This window comes from Microcebus murinus, chromosome 14 (genome assembly GCF_040939455.1).
Source record: "Microcebus murinus isolate Inina chromosome 14, M.murinus_Inina_mat1.0, whole genome shotgun sequence".
In the NCBI taxonomy this organism is placed as follows: domain Eukaryota; kingdom Metazoa; phylum Chordata; class Mammalia; order Primates; family Cheirogaleidae; genus Microcebus; species Microcebus murinus.
Window position 1 is genome coordinate 14,475,753 of NC_134117.1, and position 23,013 is coordinate 14,498,765.

Consider the following 23,013-nt stretch of genomic DNA (forward strand, 5'->3'; position numbering starts at 1 on the left):
ATCTAATGATCAGAAATAAGATGACTTTTGCTTCCATTGTTTCTTGTGATAGGGGAAAATATAGACCCTCAGACAGAGTCAGGACATATAGGGACTATAGACTCCCCCCAAAAAGAGTAGGAATATCCTAAATATTGTCCTAATCATGGCCTGGCCTTCTCAGACCCACATATAAATAGATATGAGCTTATAGGTCATCTTTGAGTGAGACACATCAGATGTCTTTGGAATTTTGTGTTAAGCGGGGGACGAGCAAATGTTCTAAAGCCTCACTTTTCCTACTGATGTAATGGAATATGCATACTTAGTGTGCAAATACGAACCTGTCAAGATTGCATTGTAATACAATTCTGATAGTTGCCAAAGCCGTACCGAGTCACTCTAACTCTGGATCCATTAGGCAGTTGAGCCTATAGAAGAAGTGGGTGGGAATTCTAGTGGTTATCCTTGACCTGAGTAAACCATTTCCTTTAGAGAGTCACAGATTTTAGTTACATGACAATTCTTGCCCATGTAAATGTGTGTGTATGTGTGTATGCAAGTATGCAGCTTATGGGGATGGTGGTCTCTATAGTCATTATTGCTAACTGGGGGAGATCCAGGTTTTGTGGAGCCTGAAGCTTATATAATTTGGGGATCCCTCTTTAGGTAAAAGAATAAAAAATTATGAATACAAAATCAGGTATAAAAGTGAACATTTATTTAGGAAGGGAAAGAAATCACAACAATTTACAAGATTTCAAAAGCGACAATTGCCAAATATCATAACATACAGAAAAATAACAAGCAGTTGATTAATAAACATATCGTGACATATCTTTATAATACTTTCCTCTGTACATTTCTGACAGCATACTCCTTGATTGCTTTTTTATATGACAATAAATTTGTAATGTTTCTGTATAGAGAAAAGCTCCTTTCATCTTTCCTCTAGCATAGTTTATTGAAACTTATTTTTTTATTTTTGGTAGCTGGTAGACATAAAACAATTTACTGCTACAGTTTTACGTTAACAGATATAGGAGCTTTGGTAATTTCCATTTCACATAGTGGCCATTAAAATGTATGGTACATTTATAATTATATCTGATTCCTTCTTAAGCATATTTATGACAGGAGAGAGCTTCCATTTTGACTGTATTTTGATGGGAACCGAATCCTCTGCCTCTGATTTTACAGGTCTGTTGGTTGGAAGATTGTTCCATAGACCAGCTTTCTGCTTTATGCAGTTCAAACCTTGTTTTTCTTCTGCTGCCCACAGAACTCCAGTGTTGGATGCTGTGGAACACATTCTTACCATGGGTGGCCTCTGGTCTTGCACTTTCATGTTATGACTCTAGGTGAGTCAGCATAGTAAATAATAGAATTGTACCTGGCAATCCTTTCTATATTTTGCAATAACAGCTAACAGTAACTTAGCTATACATGGAAGTGACCATAAATCCCAAATATATATTCCATGAAACTCAAAACTAAATATATCCCTAACTCAACTTCACCTTAGCCAAATTCTTTAAAAATACCAATTTTCAAAATGTACCCATACTGGGGCCACACCAGTGCTGCCCTGCAAGAGGGGAGGTCAACATGGAAAGATAAAATAGTTTTAAAAGACTGTGATTGGAATACCTTTTTTGGGGTACCAATTTTACAGACACATGACTGTGTGAATAAATATTAGGACTTCTCCCAGGACTTTGAAAGGGGCCCCTGCAAGTCAGAGTTCCTGATGCCTAAGCGTCATTAGCTTCATGAGACGTTTATCTGCTACTTCGTTCATGCACTAAAAACTGACCCCAGATTTTATCACCCAGAATTGACTTTCAGGATACGTAGGTTTTATCAGTTCAGTTGGTTACTTCCTCTCCTCTTCTTAATTTTCTTTTTCCCCCCAGACGTAGGGGGTAAATAAGCACCTCTTTTTGGAATTAATCAATTTATTTGCTTTTCTTTCATTCTCTTCCTTCTGTCTCTCTCTCTCTCTCCTTTTTCCCTGTACCTCCTCTTGCCCCTATTTTCATGGATGTCATTACTGCCTCCAGTTACCTTCCCCACCTAGTTTTGGGGTTCCAGGAAAGGAGGGTCCCTCCCTGTCCCTACCCTCATGCTTGGCAAGGAGCTGTTTCTATGGCAGAAAGAGCCTGGAAGGAAGACTCAGCAGGTAGGAGGAAGCACTTTCAGGGAAACAGTGGCTGTTTTGTTAGGCCTCTCGGTTTTGAGATGGCTTTCAAAGGGTGTAGCTGCTTTTCCCATCCTAAAGACAGTCTTAGAATAGTGCCTGTTGAGGCTGTTTTGTTTCAGAATGTGCCACGAGCTGGATCACTCTGTGTAGAGATAGCTCAGTATGCATTTCATTCTTGTCGTCATTTTCATGGTGGTTTCCTTTTTAAATGCCCCAGTCCGTACTGATTAAGGAAGGTTTTAATAAGGTTTTCTGTCACCAAGATCATTGAGCAGTACATGTTTTGTCTGCATCACCACACGTAAACAAATAAAAGACCTGCCACCAGAACAGGCTTTGAAAAACAGCAATTAGCAAAAAAGGCTTAGTAGAACATTGAAAACTGTTGGTAATTAGTTTCTCATGACGAGTAATCAGGAAGCCTAGGGAAGTGGGGTTGGTGGTGGTTTAGCAAATTTGTCATTAAAAACAAAAACTGAGCCCTAGCTGGAGAAATGGGGTATGGTGGTCTCTAATGGGGCCACCCATATGGTGGTCACTAGCCACATGTGGCTATTGAGCACATTTGAAATGATAATATTTTTTATTAAATAATTGTTAAAAAATCAACTTCACCTGTGTCCTTTTACTTTTTTAATGTGGTTACTGGAAAAGTTTAAATTACATATGTGGCTTGCATTCTATTTCTATTGACGGTGCTGGTCCAAAATGTGCCATTCTGTGTTTGAAAGTAGATTAATGATGCCTTAAAGGCTTCCTGGAAGTTTAGGGAGAGGTTGTTTTGAGTTTCCATGGGAGTGGGCAGGGATTAAAAAAAAAATTTTTTTTAAAGTTGAACAAAACTGAAACATAATGAATCACAGTGGCAGGCCATTCTATTCTAGTTATAATGAATGAAAGGAGAATGAACCCCCTTGGGGAATGGAACAAGTCAAACAACAGAAGTTCTCAGCTTTTAGGAAAATATTGCCCCCAAAGGTTATCTCTTGTAACCCTGCTTCCCGACATCATAATTCAGCAGTTGTCTTGGATATCTTTATCCTCAGGCTTCATCACATTGGTGATGAGAGAGAAATAGTTCTCTCTCCTCCTTCGGACTGTAAGTCATACGTGGTGGCATCCTCCTCCAAGGGAAAAAAATTAGATATTGGGATTTGCAATTGCTTATTATTTTGTGATTCTAGCATAGGGACTGTGCATTAACTTGGTTCTCAGGGTCAATTCTGGTATCATCACAGCCAGTGGATATTTGTGAGGATAACTCCTAGTTAGGATTTATTTATTGATAAGAGTACCCTACAAAACTTTGACAATCGGTTGATGACTGAGCTGATACTAAACCTGCTAATACTATATTGTTTCTGTATCTTGGAAACTAGAAGGAATCTTGTAAAGGAACACCGTAAAGTCTGTCCTAGAAAGAGGACTTGTGCCTTCTTCATGGAATTTTGGAGAGATCGCTCTAGTTCCTGTGCCTACATGGTACCCAGCCTTTCTCACCAAGGGTCTGAGTGAATTTCTGGTGAATGAATGATGTTGGATGTTTTCTGTTAGTCTCCTGTGTTTGCTTAGCCCTAAACCGTCCCCAGTTCCCTTTCCCTTCATCCTTATTCATGCTGTCCAACCTCTGCAAACGGTGGTTTTCAGAACATTCCCTCCAGTTCCCGCTATTTGAGGTCTTTACCTTTCCCTTCTAATTTGCATCCTGCCCACCTGGGACCCATCCCTCTGTGGACCACGTCAGGACCCCCATGGGCACTCACATTTAACTTTGGAGTATGGGATGATGTCCAGCAAGTATTGTGGGCTTTGTATCCTAACCTTAAGTCTTTGTCAATAAACCACATTTTAGTAACTGCTTTAAAACATGGCTCACACTGGTTGGTCCTAGTCAAGTCAGAATTCTTCCTACTATTTTGTTTTAGCATTCTAAAAAAAAATCTTATGCTCTCCCCTAGAAGTCTTCAGCATGAGCACATATATCCCAATATGTAAGATAGTTTAAGCATGTTTTTACCCAGAGGTGGTGGCATGAACTAGACACTTCTCAGGCCCTTCTTGGAGCTGCTTCCACACGTGTTTCTTCTAAGAACTAGATCTGATGCTAATGAAAAAGAAGAACTCAAACGTCCCTTTCTTACACCTCACTGTGTTGTTTAAGGTACTGCCACGAGTTTGGGAATTTTTGACACAACTAGGCAATGCTTTGAAAATGTCTTAAGACTTGTATACATGAAAGGAATTATAAAGTAGCATTTCTCCTTCAGCTTATGAACTATTCATGAGTTTGTCTTTGAGAATTGGAGCGCACCGAGGTTAGACTTCGCTCCTTATTAGAGTCAATGAGCCACTGAATCTTCACCCTTGGAAGCAATCTGTGGATTCTCCTTGCAGCAATTGCCCATAACAAAGTGGACTTTCACATTCTCAGGCATCCAGAGAAAAGACCGTGGACCCCCAACCACACAGAAAGGGAGAGACTGATTTGCTCTGCCTATTTCATCTCTCTTCATCCTTCAGGATGACCAAAGGCATGCTTGGGCTGAGAATCACTTGATAGAAAATGACATGAAACATAAATGAGCTATAACCAATTTAAGGGAAGCTTGAAACTAACTGGGCATTAGGAAATCTCTGTCAATATGTAATGCTCGTACTAAACTCTGGCTTAGTAGCTGTCCAAAGCAGATTTATAGATAATCCCCATTTATGAAAGTATTCTACTGAGAAGCACTATACAATTACTTTTTCATACTTTATGCAGTAACAGTTTAAGCTCTTATTATTCCAAGACACCTCACAGATGTAATGTTGTGAGAGAGAGAGAGATTGTTCGAGTCACTGAGTTACTAGAAAAACCTAACCACAGAAATGCCAAATAAATGATGCTGGCAGGTGGCAGCCTGAATTTAGGCCCAGGTTCTCCATGTTATTCAAAAGTCAGCCTTTGCTAATCTAACCACGCCGATAAAAAGCAGTTCGTGTTTCATGAGAGCGTGAGTCCGATATCTTTATTTCTGGTACTCCGGGGTATGTGAATGTGCACACTTTGCACACTGTTTCAATAAAGAAAATCCAGATTTCCCCAGGGATAAAGATTTAGTAAGTACCTTGACTCTAGAAAGGAGCCAAGCTCACATCTTGTGAGATGCCTTGCAAGCTTCCTGTGAGAAACGGATTCTCCAGTAGAGGGTGGTGGTGTATCATGCCCCCGGCCCGGGGCTGGGTCCCTGCTGAGCTCTGTTCAGATGAATGAACTGATAAATGATTTTTTTTGAATATCTTATTTTCACAGTACAAAGTGTGAATGAAAACTAAATTCAATGAGCTTTATAGAAGGTAATGTGTGAAGTACAGACAAGATGCATTGGAGGCAGTGAATTCTGAATGCCTAGGTATTCCCGAAGGCAGTATCCCTTGTAGTACTTAAAACAAACAAACAAAAAAGCATGGGCTAGAGTGGTGGACAGCTTGTTTAAGGATCCTGGTGTTGCCACTGTAGGCAAAACCACCTTAGAGTCTCCAGTTTCACTTTTTCAGTCTGCAGTTTCTCATCTGTAAAATGGGTACAATAATACCTACCACTTCTTTTACCGCTATTAAACTATAACAGGGACCTGTTAGAAGGCACACACAGAATAAACCTGTGACCAAAGGTGCCATAGTCAAGGTTAGAAAAACTGCTGTAGCAGCAGACGGCAGAGTGGTAAATTCAGACTGGTGTTAAAAGGGATTCCAAGAAGAAGGGGGTCTTTGAGCTCAATGTTGAAGGTGAGTAAAATTCTTTGGAGCAATGGATAAGAGAGTATGTCTGTAAGGAAATAAGAATAATTTTATTTTGTTCATTTCTAGGGCTGTAAAACTCATAGTATTTCACAAACGCTATTCCATGCATCATAAGTATTAAGTTTTACTCAGCAAAAGTTATATGCAGTGTAAAATTTTCCTATTAAGAGGTTTACACATGTCCGAGTTAATTTATCTAGGTACTTCAGAACTTCATATACTTATAAGGAATTATGGTACCTTATATATTTTCTATTTTAAAAAATCAACAAATAATTATTTAAATTTTTTTCTGTTGAAGAAATGTTTTGAGAGCTTCTGAATAGCAAGTGAAAGCTTATTATGATTGGTTGATTTATTATTTGTATGAACAATGCTAGCTATATTGAGTCTTATGTTATTTTAAATGTTTTTGTTCCCACTCATATACTGTTCGTCATATAGTCATGACAGACCAGTGGTTAAAGACAAAAAACATAAAAAACATTGATGTAAAAATGCAAGTGAATCGTTTTTATCATTAAAAATTTTTTTAATTCCTCAAATTCTTATTCTCTAGTTGGTCTTCCCTAAATTTGTAAGTTTCACTCATCTCAATAAAATTCTTCTATAAGTCATTGGAATATCTATGTTATTTCAAAATAATTTAGAAAGAAAATATATTAATGATTATTATCCTTTTTAATTATTAGCAATAAAGATATCCCTCATTTTTTACTGTGGAATTTAGAGAGAAAAGCCTGAATTAAAAAGATTGAAATCTTATTTGGGTTATCTTCTTGTCTCAGCCTCCCAAGTAGCTGGGAATACAGGTGGGCACCACCAAACCTGGCTGATGTTGTTTTTTTAAATTATTTTTTGTAATGACAAAGTCTTGCTATGTTTCCAGGCCAGTGTTGAACTCCTGGCCTCAAGCAATCCTTCCACTTTGGCCTCTCAAAGTTCTGGGATTACAGGCACGAGCCACCATGCCCAGCCTGAGATCTCATTGTTTAGCTTACCTTTCAAAAACAAAGAATGAAAATAATAAAAATCAGCCAAGGGAATTTTTAAAACTCAAAATATTAGAATTCTAAATATCCGATGCTGTTGCTGCAACACAGAGTTAAAATTCAGCATGCATTTTTTACTTTGCATATGTTTGAAGATTTCTATAATAAAAAAATAAACAAAATAGTATAATGAATCTCACATACCCTTCTACCTTCAACAATTACCAACAATCTGATATTCTTGTGTTATCTATATTTCTACTCCATCATTATTTTTTAATAGTTATTTTTAAGGTATAATTGATGTACATTGAAATGTACAAACTTGGCGATAGAATTTGTACAGATGGAAACACACGTCACCCATTCTTATATCCCGAGAAATTCTCCTGTGTCTCTTGTCAGTGAATCCTCTCACTCCCATTTTTTTTTTTTTAGCCCTAATTAGATTTGCTTGTTCTAGAACTTCATATAAGTGGACTCATATACTGTTTTGTGTAAAGCTTCTTTCACTCAGCATAAGGTCTGTATGATGCATCTAGTTTGTTGTGTATAGGAGTCCAGGGATGCTCACTGCTGAGTACTGTTCCATTGTATAGGCATATCACAATTTGATTATTGTGTTGATGGGCATTTATGTTATTTATTGTTTTTTACTAATATGAATAAAGTTGCTGTGAACATTCTTGGAAGCATCTTTTTTGTGGATTTATGTTTACATTTTTCTTGGATAAATATCTAGATGCAGAATTGCAAGGTCAAAGTTTAGGTGTATATTTGACTTTATAAGAAAATGCCAAACCTTTTCCTGAAATCATTTTATATGCTCACTAGAAATGTATTAGATTTCCTGTTGTTTAACATCCTCACCAACATTTAGTATTTTCGTTTGGTATTGTGGTATCTTATTGTGATTTTAATTTGTATTTACCTGATGACTAATTATTTGAGAACTTTTCATGTACTTAATGGTCTTTTGCATATCTTCCTTTGTGAAGTAAGTGTTCAAGCCTTTTTCCCCCCATTTTAAAATTGTAGTTTTCTTCTTATGGAGTTGTAGGAATTTTTAATATATTCTAAATACTAGTACTATGTCTGCTCTCTATTTTTGTAAATGTTTTTCTACCAGTCTGAGGTTTGCCTGTTTATTCTCTTAATAGTGTCTTTTGATGAACAGAGTGTTTAATTTGATGAAGTTTAATTTATCACTTTTTATGGTTTGTGATTTTTGTATCCTATCTAAGGATTTTTTGTCTAACTGCAGGATAACAAAGGTATTCTCTGTTCTTTTCTAAAAACTTTATGGGTTTAGATTTTAAGTTTACATCTATGATCTATCTCAAAATAATTTTGAGTATGATGTAAGGTAGGGATTGAGGTTAATTTTTTTTTTCACATGGATATCCAGTTGTTTCAGCCTTATTTGTTGAAAAGAATTCATTTCCTCATTGAATTGCATTGGGGCTTTTGTAAAAAATCAATTATAAGTGGATCTATTTCTGGAATTTCTATTTGGTTTCATTGACCAATTTGTCTTTCATTATGTTATTACTATACTGTCTTGATTACAGGAACTGCACAGAAAATCTTTACATCCTATAATGTAAGTCCTTAATCTTTGTTCTTCTGTTTTTGAGATTGTTTTGGCAATCCTAGGCCCTTTACATTTTCATGTCTATTTTAAAACAAGTTTGTCAACTTTTATTTGAAAACACTTGCTAAGAATATTATTTGGGTTACATTGAATTCATGAATTAATTTCAGGGAAATGAAGATCTTAATATTGAATCTTACAATCCGTAGACATGATATATATATCCACTTAATTAGGCTTTCCTTATTTCAGTGATTATAGTATTCTGTGAAGAGCATCCTTTCTCAATGAGGTTTTGCAAAAGAAGTAATCTCTCATGCTCTAATGTATTCTTCATATGTAATGAATTAACTGCTTATGCATCTAGAAATGTATTAGCTGGGTAGAATTCTTTGATAGAATCAAGAATAGAATCAGGCTGGGTGCGATGGCTCACGCCTGTAATCCTAGCACTCTGGGAGGCAAAGGTGGGTGGATTGCTTGAGGTCAGGAGTTCGAAACCAGCCTGAGCAAGAGCGAGACACTGTCTCTACTAAAAATGGAAAGAAATTAATTGGCCAACTAATATATACATAGAAAAAATTAGCCAGGCATGGTGGTGCATGCCTATAGTCCTAGCTACTTGGGGGGTTGAGGCAGAAGGATTGCTTAAGCCCAGGAGTTTGAGGTTGCTGTGAGCTAGGCTGACGCCATGGCTTTGCCTGGGCAACAAAACAAGACTCTGTCTCAAGAAAAAAAAAAAAAGAATAGAATCACTATAATAACTTTTTCACTTAATTTGCCATGGAACTGGGCACCATCTTGCAATACTATAGTACAATATCATAACCAGTATATTGATACTAATTCAGTCAAGATGCAGAACAGTTCCAGCACAAGGTGCTCTTTTATAGCAGACATAACTGTTTTTAAAAATTTATGTTTTACTTCTGGTGGGCAGTACTGTAATTCTAAATAATATGTTTGGACTTATATTTATTTTGACAACATCTCTTAAATAGCTTTTGTACTCACTTCCAGAATTTTACTAGTTTTAAATTTACTATTGATATAGAGTTACTTTTAGCACTAACTGCTATTTTTTATCTGACTTCAGATATTACCCTTTAGATATTACTATTGCTCCCTATTATGTAAAATGAAGAAATTATCACTGCTCTTCCTCATGGCTCTTCTCCTGCCCACTCTTTCTACCTTCTGACTGCTATCTGCTATACATGTCAAGATTTATTTATTTTAAGTCTTAACTTTCATGCTTCCTTGTTTATTATAGGTTGATTTTTAGAGCTGAAACCAATAGGAAACATTTGTAAATTAAAACTATGCAGGCCGGGCGTGGTGGCTCACGCTTGTAATCCTAGCACTCTGGGAGGCCGAGGCGGGCGGATTGCTCGAGGTCAGGAGTTCAAAACCAGCCTGAGCAAGAGCGGAACCCTGTCTCTACTAAAAATAGAAAGAAATTAATTGGCCAACTAATATATATATAGAAAAAATTAGCCGGGCGGGCATGGTGGCGCATGCCTGTAGTCCCAATTACTCTGGAGGCTGAGGCAGCAGGATTGCTTGAGCCCAGGAGTCTGAGGTTGCTGTGAACTAGGCTGAGGCCATGGCACTCACTCTAGCCTGGGCAACAAAGCAAGACTCTGTCTCAAAAAATAATAATAATAATAATGAATAAATAAAATTATGCAAATGTTTTTTCACTGCAGAATCAAGTAGTGTGACTGGCCCTGTAGAGAAAGAATTATCCCGTGTACTAAGTCTGAGAGAATTTCTAGAATTATCAAATCATCATCAAAGGGCCCTTCTCCAACAATCTTTTATTTTTCTCAAAATTATGTTACTCTTTAGTTTACTTCATATTTGGACTATGCAGTTTTTTAATTTATATAAAGCTTTTAATTTCAACTTTTTTTTGCTAAGCAAAATGAACGTATTCATAGCATTACTAAGATCTTAACAGCTTCTTCATCATAACTTGTTGAATGAAATCAATTTCTTGAAGGTGTTTTCTTAGAATGCCCTATCTTCTTAGAATGCACTCACTGGTTTCTAGATCTGCAGCATAGCTGTCATTGTGGGATTTCCCCCCTCTCGACCACCCCATTTTATTTCTAAACTAAAATTCCACATTTTCTTGAAATCTGTAGCTTTCTGAGGTTTGGGGATTAGTTTTTCCTTCTGTTTGAGTTGATCTTCAAGGAACTTTTTTTCTGTAGGGTGAATGGCAGGTAAATGGCATCCTTGCCTGTCTGAAAATTTCTTGTTTTGCTCACGTGGTTCATCGCTGTCTTCTGACGTCAGGAGGGCTCCCAAGTCTGAGGGTAGCCCACGTCCTCTTCCCTTCTTGGTAACCTGATTTGGTCTCTGATAGCTTTTAAGATCTCCTCTGTCTCTTCAGAGTTCTAAAATTCTACCAGGATATGCCAAGCTGTATGTCTTTTTTCTCCATCCTATTCAGCTCTTGGTTTGCTCTTTAATTCTGAAGGCTTATGTCTTCCTTCAGGGCTGGAGAATTTTCTTTTTTTTCATTTTCTCCTCTACTTTCTCTGTCCTTGCTTTTTGGAATTCTTATTAAATGGATGTTGGACCTCCTCCATATCTCTTAACTCTTTTTTCATATTTTCAATGTTTTTTCTTTTATTTTGCTCTACCCTTCGGAAGATTGCCTAGACTTTTTTTCCTGGCCTGTCTATTGAAATTCTTTTTATTTTCATAATCATTTTCAATTTCCCCAAACTCTCTTTCTGTCTGATTGTTCTTTTAATTTTTTTCCCAATCTTATTTTATGATACAATGTGTTCTCAAATACTTTAGAGATATCAATACTTTAGAGGATTTTTTATTTAGATGCTCTTCTGTTGCTTAAATTATTTATTTCTCTAGAATCATGTTTGTGTATTCATCGTGGCCCCATTTTGTTTTCCTTAAATGTCTTAGTGATTCTTATTTGCATCTTCATATATGTTAATGAATTAATATGGAGATTAATAAGAAGATTTTTATTTGGAGGATTAATTTTTCCTTCTGTTTTTTATGGGTATAACCTTCCTTTGTAGTTGTGTTGGTTTGCATTCTCTAAAATATAATCTTCAATATATTTAATCATATATTGATCTAAAATCATTTTTACTTTAAAGCGCTTACTTATCATATACCAAATGAAATGGCAAAGTGGTCTTTTAGGAAAAACCCTAAAGAAGATTATATAATTTTATATCCATATAAAAAGGTTTTGAGAACCAAGTTTAAAACTTGATGATGTAAAACTGAAGTTGAACATTAGGGCTTGCTAAATTAATGGGGTTATTAGACTGAATGATGGGTGTGGGTTTTCTTTTTAATAGCAAATGTCACTCTCATCTGAGTCTTGCTCTGTTTCTATTGTGTCACTGTTTAGGGACGTGTAAACCTCGAATGTATAATTTGGTTTTTAGAGGCCCTTTGCACACGCCCTGAGAACCACCTGACAGGTTCCCGCTGGGCAGGTTTCCCTGCCTCCTACTCACCGGCATTTGCTGGGGCTGAGTGGGCTGGCCGGAGGCTGGCTCCCGTCCCCTCACTCTACTGCTGGGCAGGTCAGCTGTTCGGGAAGCCACATGCCAGCTCCTCAGGGCTGATCTGCTGCTCAGGAGCATTCGCCCCGGGGCGGGAGAGGCTGCCAGATTGGACTTCTTCATTCCAGTTTGTACTTTTTACTAACTGGTCCTGTCTCTGACTCAGACTATTTTATAAATGCCACTTAAATTTTTTGAAAACCCAGCTCAGAGTGGCCTTACATAAGTGGTGATGAGAGGTTGTGCCGGGAAAACGATGGGTTGTGTTGGTGGACAGGGAGGCTGAGAATTGTTTTTCCCTGATCCCAAGGACCAGAAACAAAAAGGGAATGGGCAGGTTTGGTGTCTGACCTGGAACTCCATCTTCTTCCTTCCTCCTCCGGAAGGCTCTGAGTCATGAGTCTGAGAAGTAGAGATTATTGTGAATTTTTGTTCTTATTGAACCCAGACTGGACCAGCCCCAAGACTTAGCAAACATGGATGAAAAGGTCCGTGCAGCATCTGTTATGAGTTGAGTGTGTCTCCCCCTCCCCTACTCCCTGCAATTCGTACATTGAAGCTCCAACTCCCAGTACCTCAGGATGTGGCTGTATTTGGAGATAGGGCCTAGAAAGAGGAGATTTAATTAAAATAACCTAATCCAGTATGACTGGTGCCCTTATAGGAAGAGGAAATTTGGAGAGAGACAGAGACAGAGAGAGACAGAGACCAGACTACCCTGTGAGGACACCGTGGGAGGGTGGCCGCCGTAATCCGAGGAGAGAGGTCTTAGAAGAAATCAAATCTGCCAACACCTTGATCTCAGACTTATAGCTTCCAGAACTATGTGAGAATAAATGTGTGTTGTTTAAGCTGCCCAGTGGTATTTTGTTGTGGTCACCCTAGCAACTAATTCAGCACTTTTAGCCAACAGGAGGAGGAAGGAATTCACTGGGTGGGCCAGGGCAAGTAGCCCTCATCACTGGATTCTAAAACCTGTGTCTTTGACTTCCCATAGGAAAGCTTTTTTTTGACTAATCTTGTCAAGTTTGGAACTATTAGGATGTCAAACTGGGCTAGAGACCTAGTGCAGGAAATCAGGGTGGCTGTAATTAGGGCAATTTCACAGGTGTGCAGCAGTAACATTGTGTAGGATGTGAGCTGAGATGCATCGATAAGGACTAGTTGCCACAAGCAGTGGTGCCATGGCAATGGCAATCTGGAAGTTCTGGTTTGCCAAAGAATCTGACACCCTAATAAGATCTTGAGTTCAGAGATCAAAATTTGAATCCCCTTGGTTTGGTTGTGCAAAGCTTAGTGAATGGGGAGGGATCCTTCCTTTTGTTGGATATGTTTTATTTCCCATCTGTTCGATGCTATTGCATTATCATTGGCATTCTAATGGCAGAGTTCTTTAATTTGAACAAAATTATTGAATCCTAATGGACCCAGTTCTGACCTAAGCCTCAGGTTGGCGACCTTACATAGTTCATTCATTCTCTGTGTCTCAGTTTTTCCTACCTAAAAAGGGGGTAATTATTACTCCTCATTTCACAGAGATATTATTTTGGTGTTGTAGGAATAAGGTTTGAATTTGTAGAAAGACAGTGGATTTCAGAAAGGCCTCCCCCCTCCACCCCTGCCCTTCCCCCACCCTGCAAGTGATGTAGCCTCTCTGAGCCTCAGTTCCCTCATCTATAAAATGGGGCCAGGAAATTGCTCAAAGGGGTAGTGTGAGCATTAAATGAGACCCGGTGGAAATCACCTTGCATTAATCCCTGCCTGTTTTAAGGGCTCAACAGATGTTAGCTGTTGGTGATGATCATGATGAGGATGTTTTTAAATCATTGCTGTCACTAACCAGAGGTGAGTTCGTTGCTTTGGGTACCCTACTTGAGTCTTATGCTGTCTCATTAAAGGGGCGTCTGCTTTAGACTCAAGGTAGTTGAAACCATTTAGCTTGAGGCTAATGGAAGGGCCTGTAAGATTTAGAATAATGTATGGAGATGTAACCAGAGAATGAAGTCTTGTTCCTTTGACCTACAAATGCTAAACTCTCAGAATATACCACCAACCAGGCTTCCTCTGGCTTTAATATGCACATAAATTCCCTGGAGATCTTGTTAAAATGCAAATTATGACTCAGTACTTGGGGTGGGGGTGGGTGCTGGGATTGCACATTTCTAATGAGTTCCCAGGTGAGGGCAATGCTCCAGGTTTTGAGCAGCAAGGCGGTAGAGTAGATAGATAGTAGAGCTGTGATCCCGATGTTTGTACAGTCCACGTTTTATCATCCAATTATTATTTTCCTATCAACTTGCATTAAACCTTAACAAATTTGATTTTCACTTTCCATCTTAAATTGGCCCAACTCTTGCTACCTTCCTGCCCCTGGCCTCTCTAATACTTAAATAATATATATTTTTTTTGAAAAAAAGGAAGAGAATGATAACAACAATGAGCTAATATTTATATAGGGGTTACTATATACCAGGAACTGTTTACTTCTCACAACGTCCCATGTAGGTACCATAATTACCCCCATCTTACAGGTGAGAAAACTAAGTCACATGCAGATAAAATAACTTACATCACTCAGCTAGTGAGTGGTAAACCAAGACCATTTTAGAAGTTTATTTAAAAGAGCCATTTGGGCAGGGCGTGATGGCTCACGACTGTAATCCTAGCCCTCTGGGTGGCCGAGGCGGGTGGATCTTTTGAGCTCAGGAGTTAGAGACCAGCCTGAGCAAGAGCGAGACCCTGTCTCTACTAAAAATAGAAAGAAATTAATTGGCCAACTGAAAATATATAGAAAAAATTGGCCGGGCATGGTGGCCCATGCCTGTAGTCCCAGCTACTCGGGAGGCTGAGGCAGGAGGATCGCTTGAGCCCAGGAGTTTGAGGTTGCTGTGAGCTAGGCTGATGCCATGCCACTCTAGCCCAGGCAACAGAGTGAGACTCTGTCTCAAAAAAAAAAAAAAAGAGCTTTTTGTGAATGAGAGACCCCAGGGATAGCTGGAATATTCCATCTCGTTTAGCATTGTTTGTTATTCCCATTTTGTTTTTTATCACATTTTACAAAATGTAGAGCCTCCTTCGCAGGGGCCGGTGACTGTGACATTCATCCAGAATGCAATCTGAGGTGACTGCAGCAGTGAGGTCCTCAGGGATGATTCCTCAGGGTGGCACCCCACAGCTCAGCTGTGGTCTGCTCAGCAACACACTTTAAGAGTGAAGCCTGGAAAAGTGAAAGTCACAGCAAGCAGATAGATCCTGTAGTGTCCACATCCTTTCCACCTGCTTCCTTCCGAATTTGAGTATAAATCCAATTCTTATCAAATGTCATTTTCTATTGATTTAAATTAAACTTCAGAACGCAGGGCTCTTGCTACTGTTCTGCCTCTCTGTCTAGTACTTTAAACATGTTTAAAATAATAACAGCAACAACCACCACACCTGCAAACCTGCACTTGTGTAGCTGTGGACTCTGCTGGGAAGAGCTGTAGTGGATAGAGCTGACCACAAGAGGTGAGGACAGGGGACATGTCCTTCATGGGGGCTACTTGGTGATTTGGGGAGAGCGAGTGCACTGGAGCATGTGGCTCGAAGCCAGTGGCTGGTCTAACCCTGCCCTGGCCACTCACTTGCTCTGGGACCTGGGACTAGTCAGTCACACTCACTTACTGGCTGTCATTTTCCTCTCTAGAATGAGAGGATTGGATAGGATGGGAATTTTGCAAAGTGTGTGTTTACTTTTAGCTATGGAACCCTTTCTTCAATTGAAGGCTCATCTCGAAGCCCAGAAAATAAAGCACAAGAGCTGAAATTTCTCTGGTGGAAGTTGGGGTGAAGCCCAGAACCAAAACTTCTCCCCTAGTCCATGACCAATCCCTGAGCAGCCTCCACCTTCTGTCTGTTAGCTAGAGACCTTCTTTCTGTCTGTTAGCTAGAGACCAAGGGTCTAGATGACAGAAAGGTTCCTTCCAGCTCCTGCACTGCCTATGCCTCCATGGAATACAACATGGGGTATTAGAAGGCTGTAGTTTGGGAGAAGTATTTGAAAGCAGTTTTGCCCTTGACCCTGGTGGTGGCCAGTTATTAGGAATCCCAAAAAGATTCATGAAGGCATCCTCAGTGTTGGCTTATTCGGCAAGGTTTAAATGCATGTTGGTTTTTGCTCTATTATTAAAACATGCCTTCTCCTCTTGAATTTAGACTTTTGTGACTGGAATTTTTTTGGTTTAGGGGAGGGAGGAGTGGTTTGGGGGGGGGAATGTGGAAGATCATTGCAAGTAGAAAGATTTTTTTGTGTATTTTGTTTTCTGGATTTTTGATAGTTGTATAAAGTTGTGATGCATACTGGTACAGACTAGCCCAATTTCCTTTGCTGAAGTAAGTGATCTTCTTGGAAGAGACAAAAGTTGAAAACAGACAGAGACAAGAAGACATTAAGAGTTTCAGAAATCAACAGGAAAGTCTTTGGAATAATTAGTTTGGTTGAGACCATAAATAAAATGGTTGTTTTTGTTGGAGATGAGGTATGAATGTTGTACTGTGAGCAAATTGTTAATTAGGCAGGGGAATCCAGAATGTTAAATTAAATTTAAAGTCCCCCGAAAACTGGAGAGTTGAATTGAAGTCAGTGGTGTGGAGTAGCATTCTCGTGCTCATTAAAATGTGGCATATGTTCTCTTCCCACCAATGTTGAATGCAGCTTCCAAGGAGAAGGTGACAGAGCAGCTTGGTAGTGAGACACACTCAGTAAAAGACGCAGGAGAGAGAAAATGACTTAGTAACATTTCCAGGGCAGGTACTTGTCTTCTAGGTGTATGTTCTGTTTTCATTCCCTCCAACAACAAAAAATTCTGCATTAAATATAGCCCTGTATGTATAGCACAGTCAATAAGTATCTTTTTTCATTCTCTGGGAGTGAAGCTACATGTGGAATATTTTGCAATTGCTGTAGTCATATATCACTCATAGGCCAAATGAAAATGGTGGTTAATGTGGAAGTTATAAGAATCCACACGATGGTAAGGCATTATGATTTAACCAAATATTTGATCCTTTACAGTGAAAGAAAGGCAGAATCTCCCTGTGCTGTAATAATTTGTTTCCTTTCAGACTTCATCATTACAACTTTTTCAAAGGCACCAAAAGATTGGAGCCCAATTTCTACAGCTTATTTATGTCAACTGGGTCACTGAAGAGAAATGCCTGCTATTTTCTGGGAATACAGAATGCATTTTAATCCCCTCTAACCCAGCAGGCTGAGAGGCAGGGAGTGAGAGGCAATACAGAGGAAAGTGATAAAAGGAAAAGAGAGACATAGAAAGTTCATCACTATAAACTTTGTAGCTGTGTTTGCAAATGTAGAAAGTGTCTTATGGCAACTGCTAAGTGCATTTTGCTTCTAATTATTCCCTCTTCATATGAAAAGGTTCATGGAAACAACAGCATTGGATATTGGTTAGTGGGCATCCACGTGGATTCTTTCAGCAGAACTAGATGGGGAAGGCTTTGAGAATGTCAAGATGCGGCCATTGATCACATCTCACTACAGCCCACATACAGACCAGAGTTCAAATCCCTCCTCTTCCACATATAAGCTGTGACTCTGAAAAAAATTACTTTCTCTCCATGCTTAGTTTTCTCATCTGCTAAAGAAGGATTAGTAATAGCCCTTACCTCTGAAGGTGGTTATAAGGAATAATTGAGAGATACATGTAAGAAATGCTTTAGACTTTTTGTAAGAAGCATAAACAGCCTTTGGGTGTATGGTAACTTTTTGTACTGCTAACCTCATGTTTTGTATCACCCTACCATTACTTCAGTCATGGAAATGGCTTTGGCATTCTTTCTGATTTAATGATTCACCTTGAACTGTTTTGATACTCTTGAGAGGTTTAGCATCCTGGGCATGGTCTCTGATTCTGGCTGCTTGTGTCCAAACACCAGCTGTATTCCTTGTTAGTAGAATGACATTGGGCGGTTTCTTTAATTTCTTTTTCAGTTGCCTCATCTTTAAAATAGAGACGATGATGGTACCTGCATCAGAGGGTTATAAGAAATCAATGAGGAAGTGCCTATAGTCCCAGCTTCTCGGGAGGCTGAGGTGGGAGGATTGCTTGAGCCCAGGAGTTTGAGTTCAGCCGGGGCAACATAGTAAGACCCCCATCTCCAAAAATAAAACAAGAAAGAAAGAAAATAATAATAATAATAAAAACTCAGTGAGGGGATCTTTGTTCAATGCCTGCAGAGAGTTAGCTCTCAGTAAATGTGAGTTATGAAACTGAGATATATAGTGACCTTATATAATAGGAGTTGATCATATCTTAGAAAATTCCATAAAATTTCATTTTCAGTCACAAAAATAATTTCATGGGATCTACCTGGAAGTCATAAGCATAAACTGGGTCTAGTAGCACAGAGATAGTTGTATGCTATAAAGACCAATTCTAGGTTAAGCTTTCTGTTTAAGCGTGTGGTAAACTGCAAGCTCCTTTTAGTTCTCGAAACTAATATCTTCAACGAAGTCATAAGCTGAGCTTGGGTTGGGACCAATGATCTGGTCTTATAATGGAATATCATAGGAACACAGGTTCAAGACAAATGGCCAATCAGCACTTAACTTTTGTCCTGTGCCTTTCTAGATAAGGTCTAGAAGATTCTTTTTCCTTATTGAATATGACCTTTGAATAAATCTAGTTTTTATCTTTCCCAGTGGAATCATTTTTCATACAGAATTCAATTTGCTTCAAATTTCTGTCTTTTCTGCTTAGGTTAAAAGATGAGGCCAGGGCTCTGTGAATGTTTTGTTGCTGATATCTGCTATTTTTCACTCTCAGCTCCATCATAAATTACATTACGGTAGGCTTTGTCTTCTACTCCATAATTGAAAAGCAGGCCTAAGCCAGGTCTTTTTAACACAATCTGTCATAAAGTATGCTGTTTGCCCAAGAACACAGGAGCATCTATGTTACAAGGGCATGATAGCATCACTACAGGTCATACCTTAATTGCAGACAGAGCCAGGCATGCCGGCCCATCCTCGCCATTCAAAATGTCACTGGGCAGAAGAATTGTCCTGTTTGTGTCACAGCCTTACCAGAGTCGTTGCCCACTGCTCAAGAGAAAGCCAATACACTGAGACAGCAGGGGTTATAGCAAAAAAGAGTTTAATATCACAGGTGCCATACGAGGAGACGGAATGAAGTTCTCAATCCGTCTCCTCAAGAGTTTGGAGGAAAGGGTTTTTGAAGATAGTTTGGCGGGCAAAGGGGTAGGCAGTTGGGTCTGCTGACTGGCTGGGTTCTGGGCCGAACCATAGGGGTGAAGAAATTGCCTTATTTTGCTGAGTCATTTCCTGGATGGGGGCTGGTTAAGACCAGTTAAGTTAGTTCCTTGTTATGGGTCACTGGTCTGGGTGGGTCAGCCATTCTGCCTGGAAGATATCTCCAAAAGTAGCCTTAGGTTTCACAAGGGTGATGTTATCTATGGGATTAATTAAGAAAGTTAAGAATCTTTATGACCCTGAGCTATGTGACTCCTGAGCAGCAGGGAAAGCAAAGGAAGGGACACTGGCTGGTTATATGTATGTATTTTAACTATGCCTGTTCCTTTGGAGAGTTGAGGCCACTACCACAGTTCCCACCTTGTGGCCCTTTATTCATTTTATAAAGAGTAATTTCCCTTGAACATTCTATGTGGGCTTGGACAAGTCCCTAAATTCTTCTGGCTTTAAGACTTCCTATCTTTGAACTATGATATAAATTATCTCTAAAACCCCTTCTAACTCTCTCCTTTCTTTCAGCAGTGTTTTCCAAACTCTGTTTCTTGGAAAGTTAATAGTTGTGTTCAGCAAGGGGGGTTCTCTGGTCAAATAAATTTAGGAAATGCTTCTTACCCTATTCATCTCTTAGTTACAGGCGCACCTGCATATTAATACATATTAAGTCCATATTTAAGAAACCTGCTTAACAATGCTTCATCAAGCATTTCTCAAATACAGGTGAATATGCAATTTTAAGCATTTTTATTCATTAGTTTTACTAACTGACAGTCACTTTCTTGTGAAGAGTTTTAGGAAAGAGTTTTAGGTTTGGGAAAGACTTCTGCTCTGGGTTTCTAAGATGACTGAGTTATATAAGGTAAGGGACACACAGCAGTGCCCCTGATTTTAAAATGACACTGTATAAGCATGATTTCTATTGAATTGGAAAATGGTTGTGCATTTTAAACCTTTTTTAAGCAGTTGGTTTCTTGAGTCTAATAAATCGCCAACCAAATTATCTCTGGTTCAATTAACAGAAGTCAAATTTGGAGGACTATGATTAGGATGGAATTACTTTCTTGGTTAACTGTTCAAAAAGTAAAAGTTTCAATATGAGATTGGCTATTTCTCTTCCATCCCCGGGCCTGCCTCGTGAAAGGCAAGAAACCCATGCAACGCAAGTTGCGTTTAAGCTAGACCCCTATTTTAACCTCAAAATAGCTACAGCACTACACTTGTTTCCTTCTTCCCCCTTTCATTTAGAATCAAATAGGAATAATAATTTGATATTTAGGGGAGTAGGAAAAACTAACCTCTGTTACATTTTAAATGAAGGCTAACAAGAATAAAAAATGCAACTATCGGAGACTTCTATTCCATCCTTACGGTAAAAAATCCCAAGATACTAACAACAACAACAACAACAAAAATCATTTGGGCTGAAATATGGAATCAATGTCATGAGAATGCTAGGCATTAGGCATCATCAGATTTCAATAAATGCGACTGGCCTTTTGGCAGCAGCTAACCTGTGACAGTTATGCAAGTGGCAAGCGTTTTATCAAGGCGTGATCCAGTTGCGATTCTGTGTCTGGCGCCTGGTGCTGCAGCCAAGTCAGGGGGACGTTATCAGAGTCCCCAAGTTCCAGGCAGTGGTGTGGAGGAGGGGCAGGGAGTGCAGCGTGATCCATGAGGATGGCCACTCACCAGAGCCATTTCCAAATGAAACAAAAAGGCCACAGAGATGGGGAAAAGAGTAAGCCGGGAATCTTCACTTAATCAAACTTTGGATTTACCAATGTGTTTCAAATAGCCCTTTTTGCCCAGTGGATAGATTATAGGCCTTAATCTTGATATCTCATAATGGGTGCTGGGGGTTCCACCTTTATTAGAGGAATTAATTGTTTTATCCTTATACTTAATTATGCCAATTTCCTTCTGTCTCTTAGTCAATGCATGCATCTGATGCTGAGGTTATTTGTCCTAAGTGTCTTTTCCCATTTAAATTGTGTCTTTATAACTGTTCCAATATGCAAAATCCCTGGTGTTCAAAAATAACTGGGAGAAAAGTTGGATTGTGGGTGGTGGATAATCCAGTCCAACATCAGGGCATTACTGACTCATGGAAAAAAATGCCTCTTTCCTGAGTCTTTCCTGGTGAGGTCATTGTTTTCAGACAGTGTGTACCTAATATAAAAAAATGCTCAAAGTCCATGCTTCATTTCAAACCAGTGCTTTGTCAGGAAACTGTTTCTAAAGCCATAATGAATAACCAGGCTGGTAGTAAAAAAAAAGCCTCTTTGAGTTATAGTAGGTTTTTTTTTTTGGAATCCTAGTATTTAAAAAAATAATAAAAAGCCCATCTGGTGGAGATGGTAATTCATTAAGGAAAAAGGAGGCAGAAGGCTTGGGAAAATCAATCATTTTCTTTCTTAGTTTCATGCATTTGGATTTCTGTGAAATGACAGTGACCAAAATCTGGATTCTGGATTGTGCAGAGTGGAGGAAAACCTTGGGAACATTCTTGGCGTGTTTTAATCGCGGCTTTCCAGAAAGATGGTTTTCTGCGGGTGTGGCGTCAGGGAGCTGATGGACGTGCTCTTACAAGTGGTTGTTCGAAGGGGCAGGAGAGACAGGGTGGGGAGAAGAAGGGCATGAGGACTCTGTGCGTGAGGAAGGAGCTAGACTCACTCAGGAAACTCCTCATTCTTCCTGAGCCGGCCGGCACACCCAGAGGGGGGCACACCCCTCCCTTGAGTCCAGTTCAGCCCACAAGCTCCTGGGGAGGAGAGCCAGGGCCCCAGCCTCTCCTTTGGGGAGCAGAGGCAGTCCTTCTGTGTGCCAGCCGCCTAGGGAAGAACAGCGGAAACCTTAGAGCTTTGTGCATGTTAATGACCTTGGCAATGACTGAGCTTGCGGACCCTCATCACAGCGTTGGAGACTGCAAAGGTTTGACTGTCCATTTTGTAAACTCAGCATATAGACTGTCTGGGGTGGACCATGTTTTTAAAGATGAAGAAAGGTGCAGAACTTTTCCATTTGATAAAATAGCTTTACACTTATAATATGCTAACACAATAGATAATCTATTTATGTGCATAATATATATTTGTATACAATGCACATCTTATATACCAACATATTTACAGATATATCATTCACATAATGGGATGTTAAAATTGACTATAACTGTTTTGTAGCCCAAGCCCAGCTCAATTTAACCAATAGGAGGTTGATCTCTTGGGCAATTTAAAAGGTATCCTTGGGGACTGTGGGCAAACACCTGCGATACCATTTCTGGGTATTTTGTTTGAGTTTGGATGCCATCCCTAGAATGCTCCCCCTACAGTTGGGTTTTATGGGTGAGCTTGTGGGAAGCTGGCTTCAGGAGCATCCCTGCCTATCCTGCCAGCATCCCCAGGGGCTGACAGCTGACACCACATCCAACAGACTGCTCCAGAGGGCGGCCTGACAAAATCTTGCAGGCTGCTCCATTGAAACCAGCAGACTGTGGCGATCGGTTGCAGATTCTTTTGATACTGGACCCCTTAAGATAAGAGAGTGTGCCTTATTTTGGTTTCTGGAGAGTAGACTAGTGGGTAATTCCAGATAAGGCAGATAGGCTTGGTCCCTTCCTTCTTCACTTCCGA

At 39.4% G+C, this 23,013-nt stretch overlaps 1 protein-coding gene across 2 annotated transcripts in view; it reads left to right on the forward strand.

Moving 5' to 3' along the window:
* The window catches only part of ABLIM1 (actin binding LIM protein 1), a 290,610-nt gene that overhangs the window by 46,359 nt on the left and 221,238 nt on the right, over positions 1-23,013 (forward strand). The window contains exon 1 of one of the 2 annotated variants that reach the window (XM_012772677.3): positions 22,089-22,312. The exons of the other annotated variant lie outside the window; for it this stretch is intronic. Within the exon in view, the coding sequence (XP_012628131.2) occupies positions 22,249-22,312 (64 nt within the window). The 5' untranslated portion in view covers positions 22,089-22,248. Of the gene's footprint in view, positions 1-22,088; positions 22,313-23,013 lie in introns of those variants that run through there. 2 annotated transcript variants of the gene reach the window in all.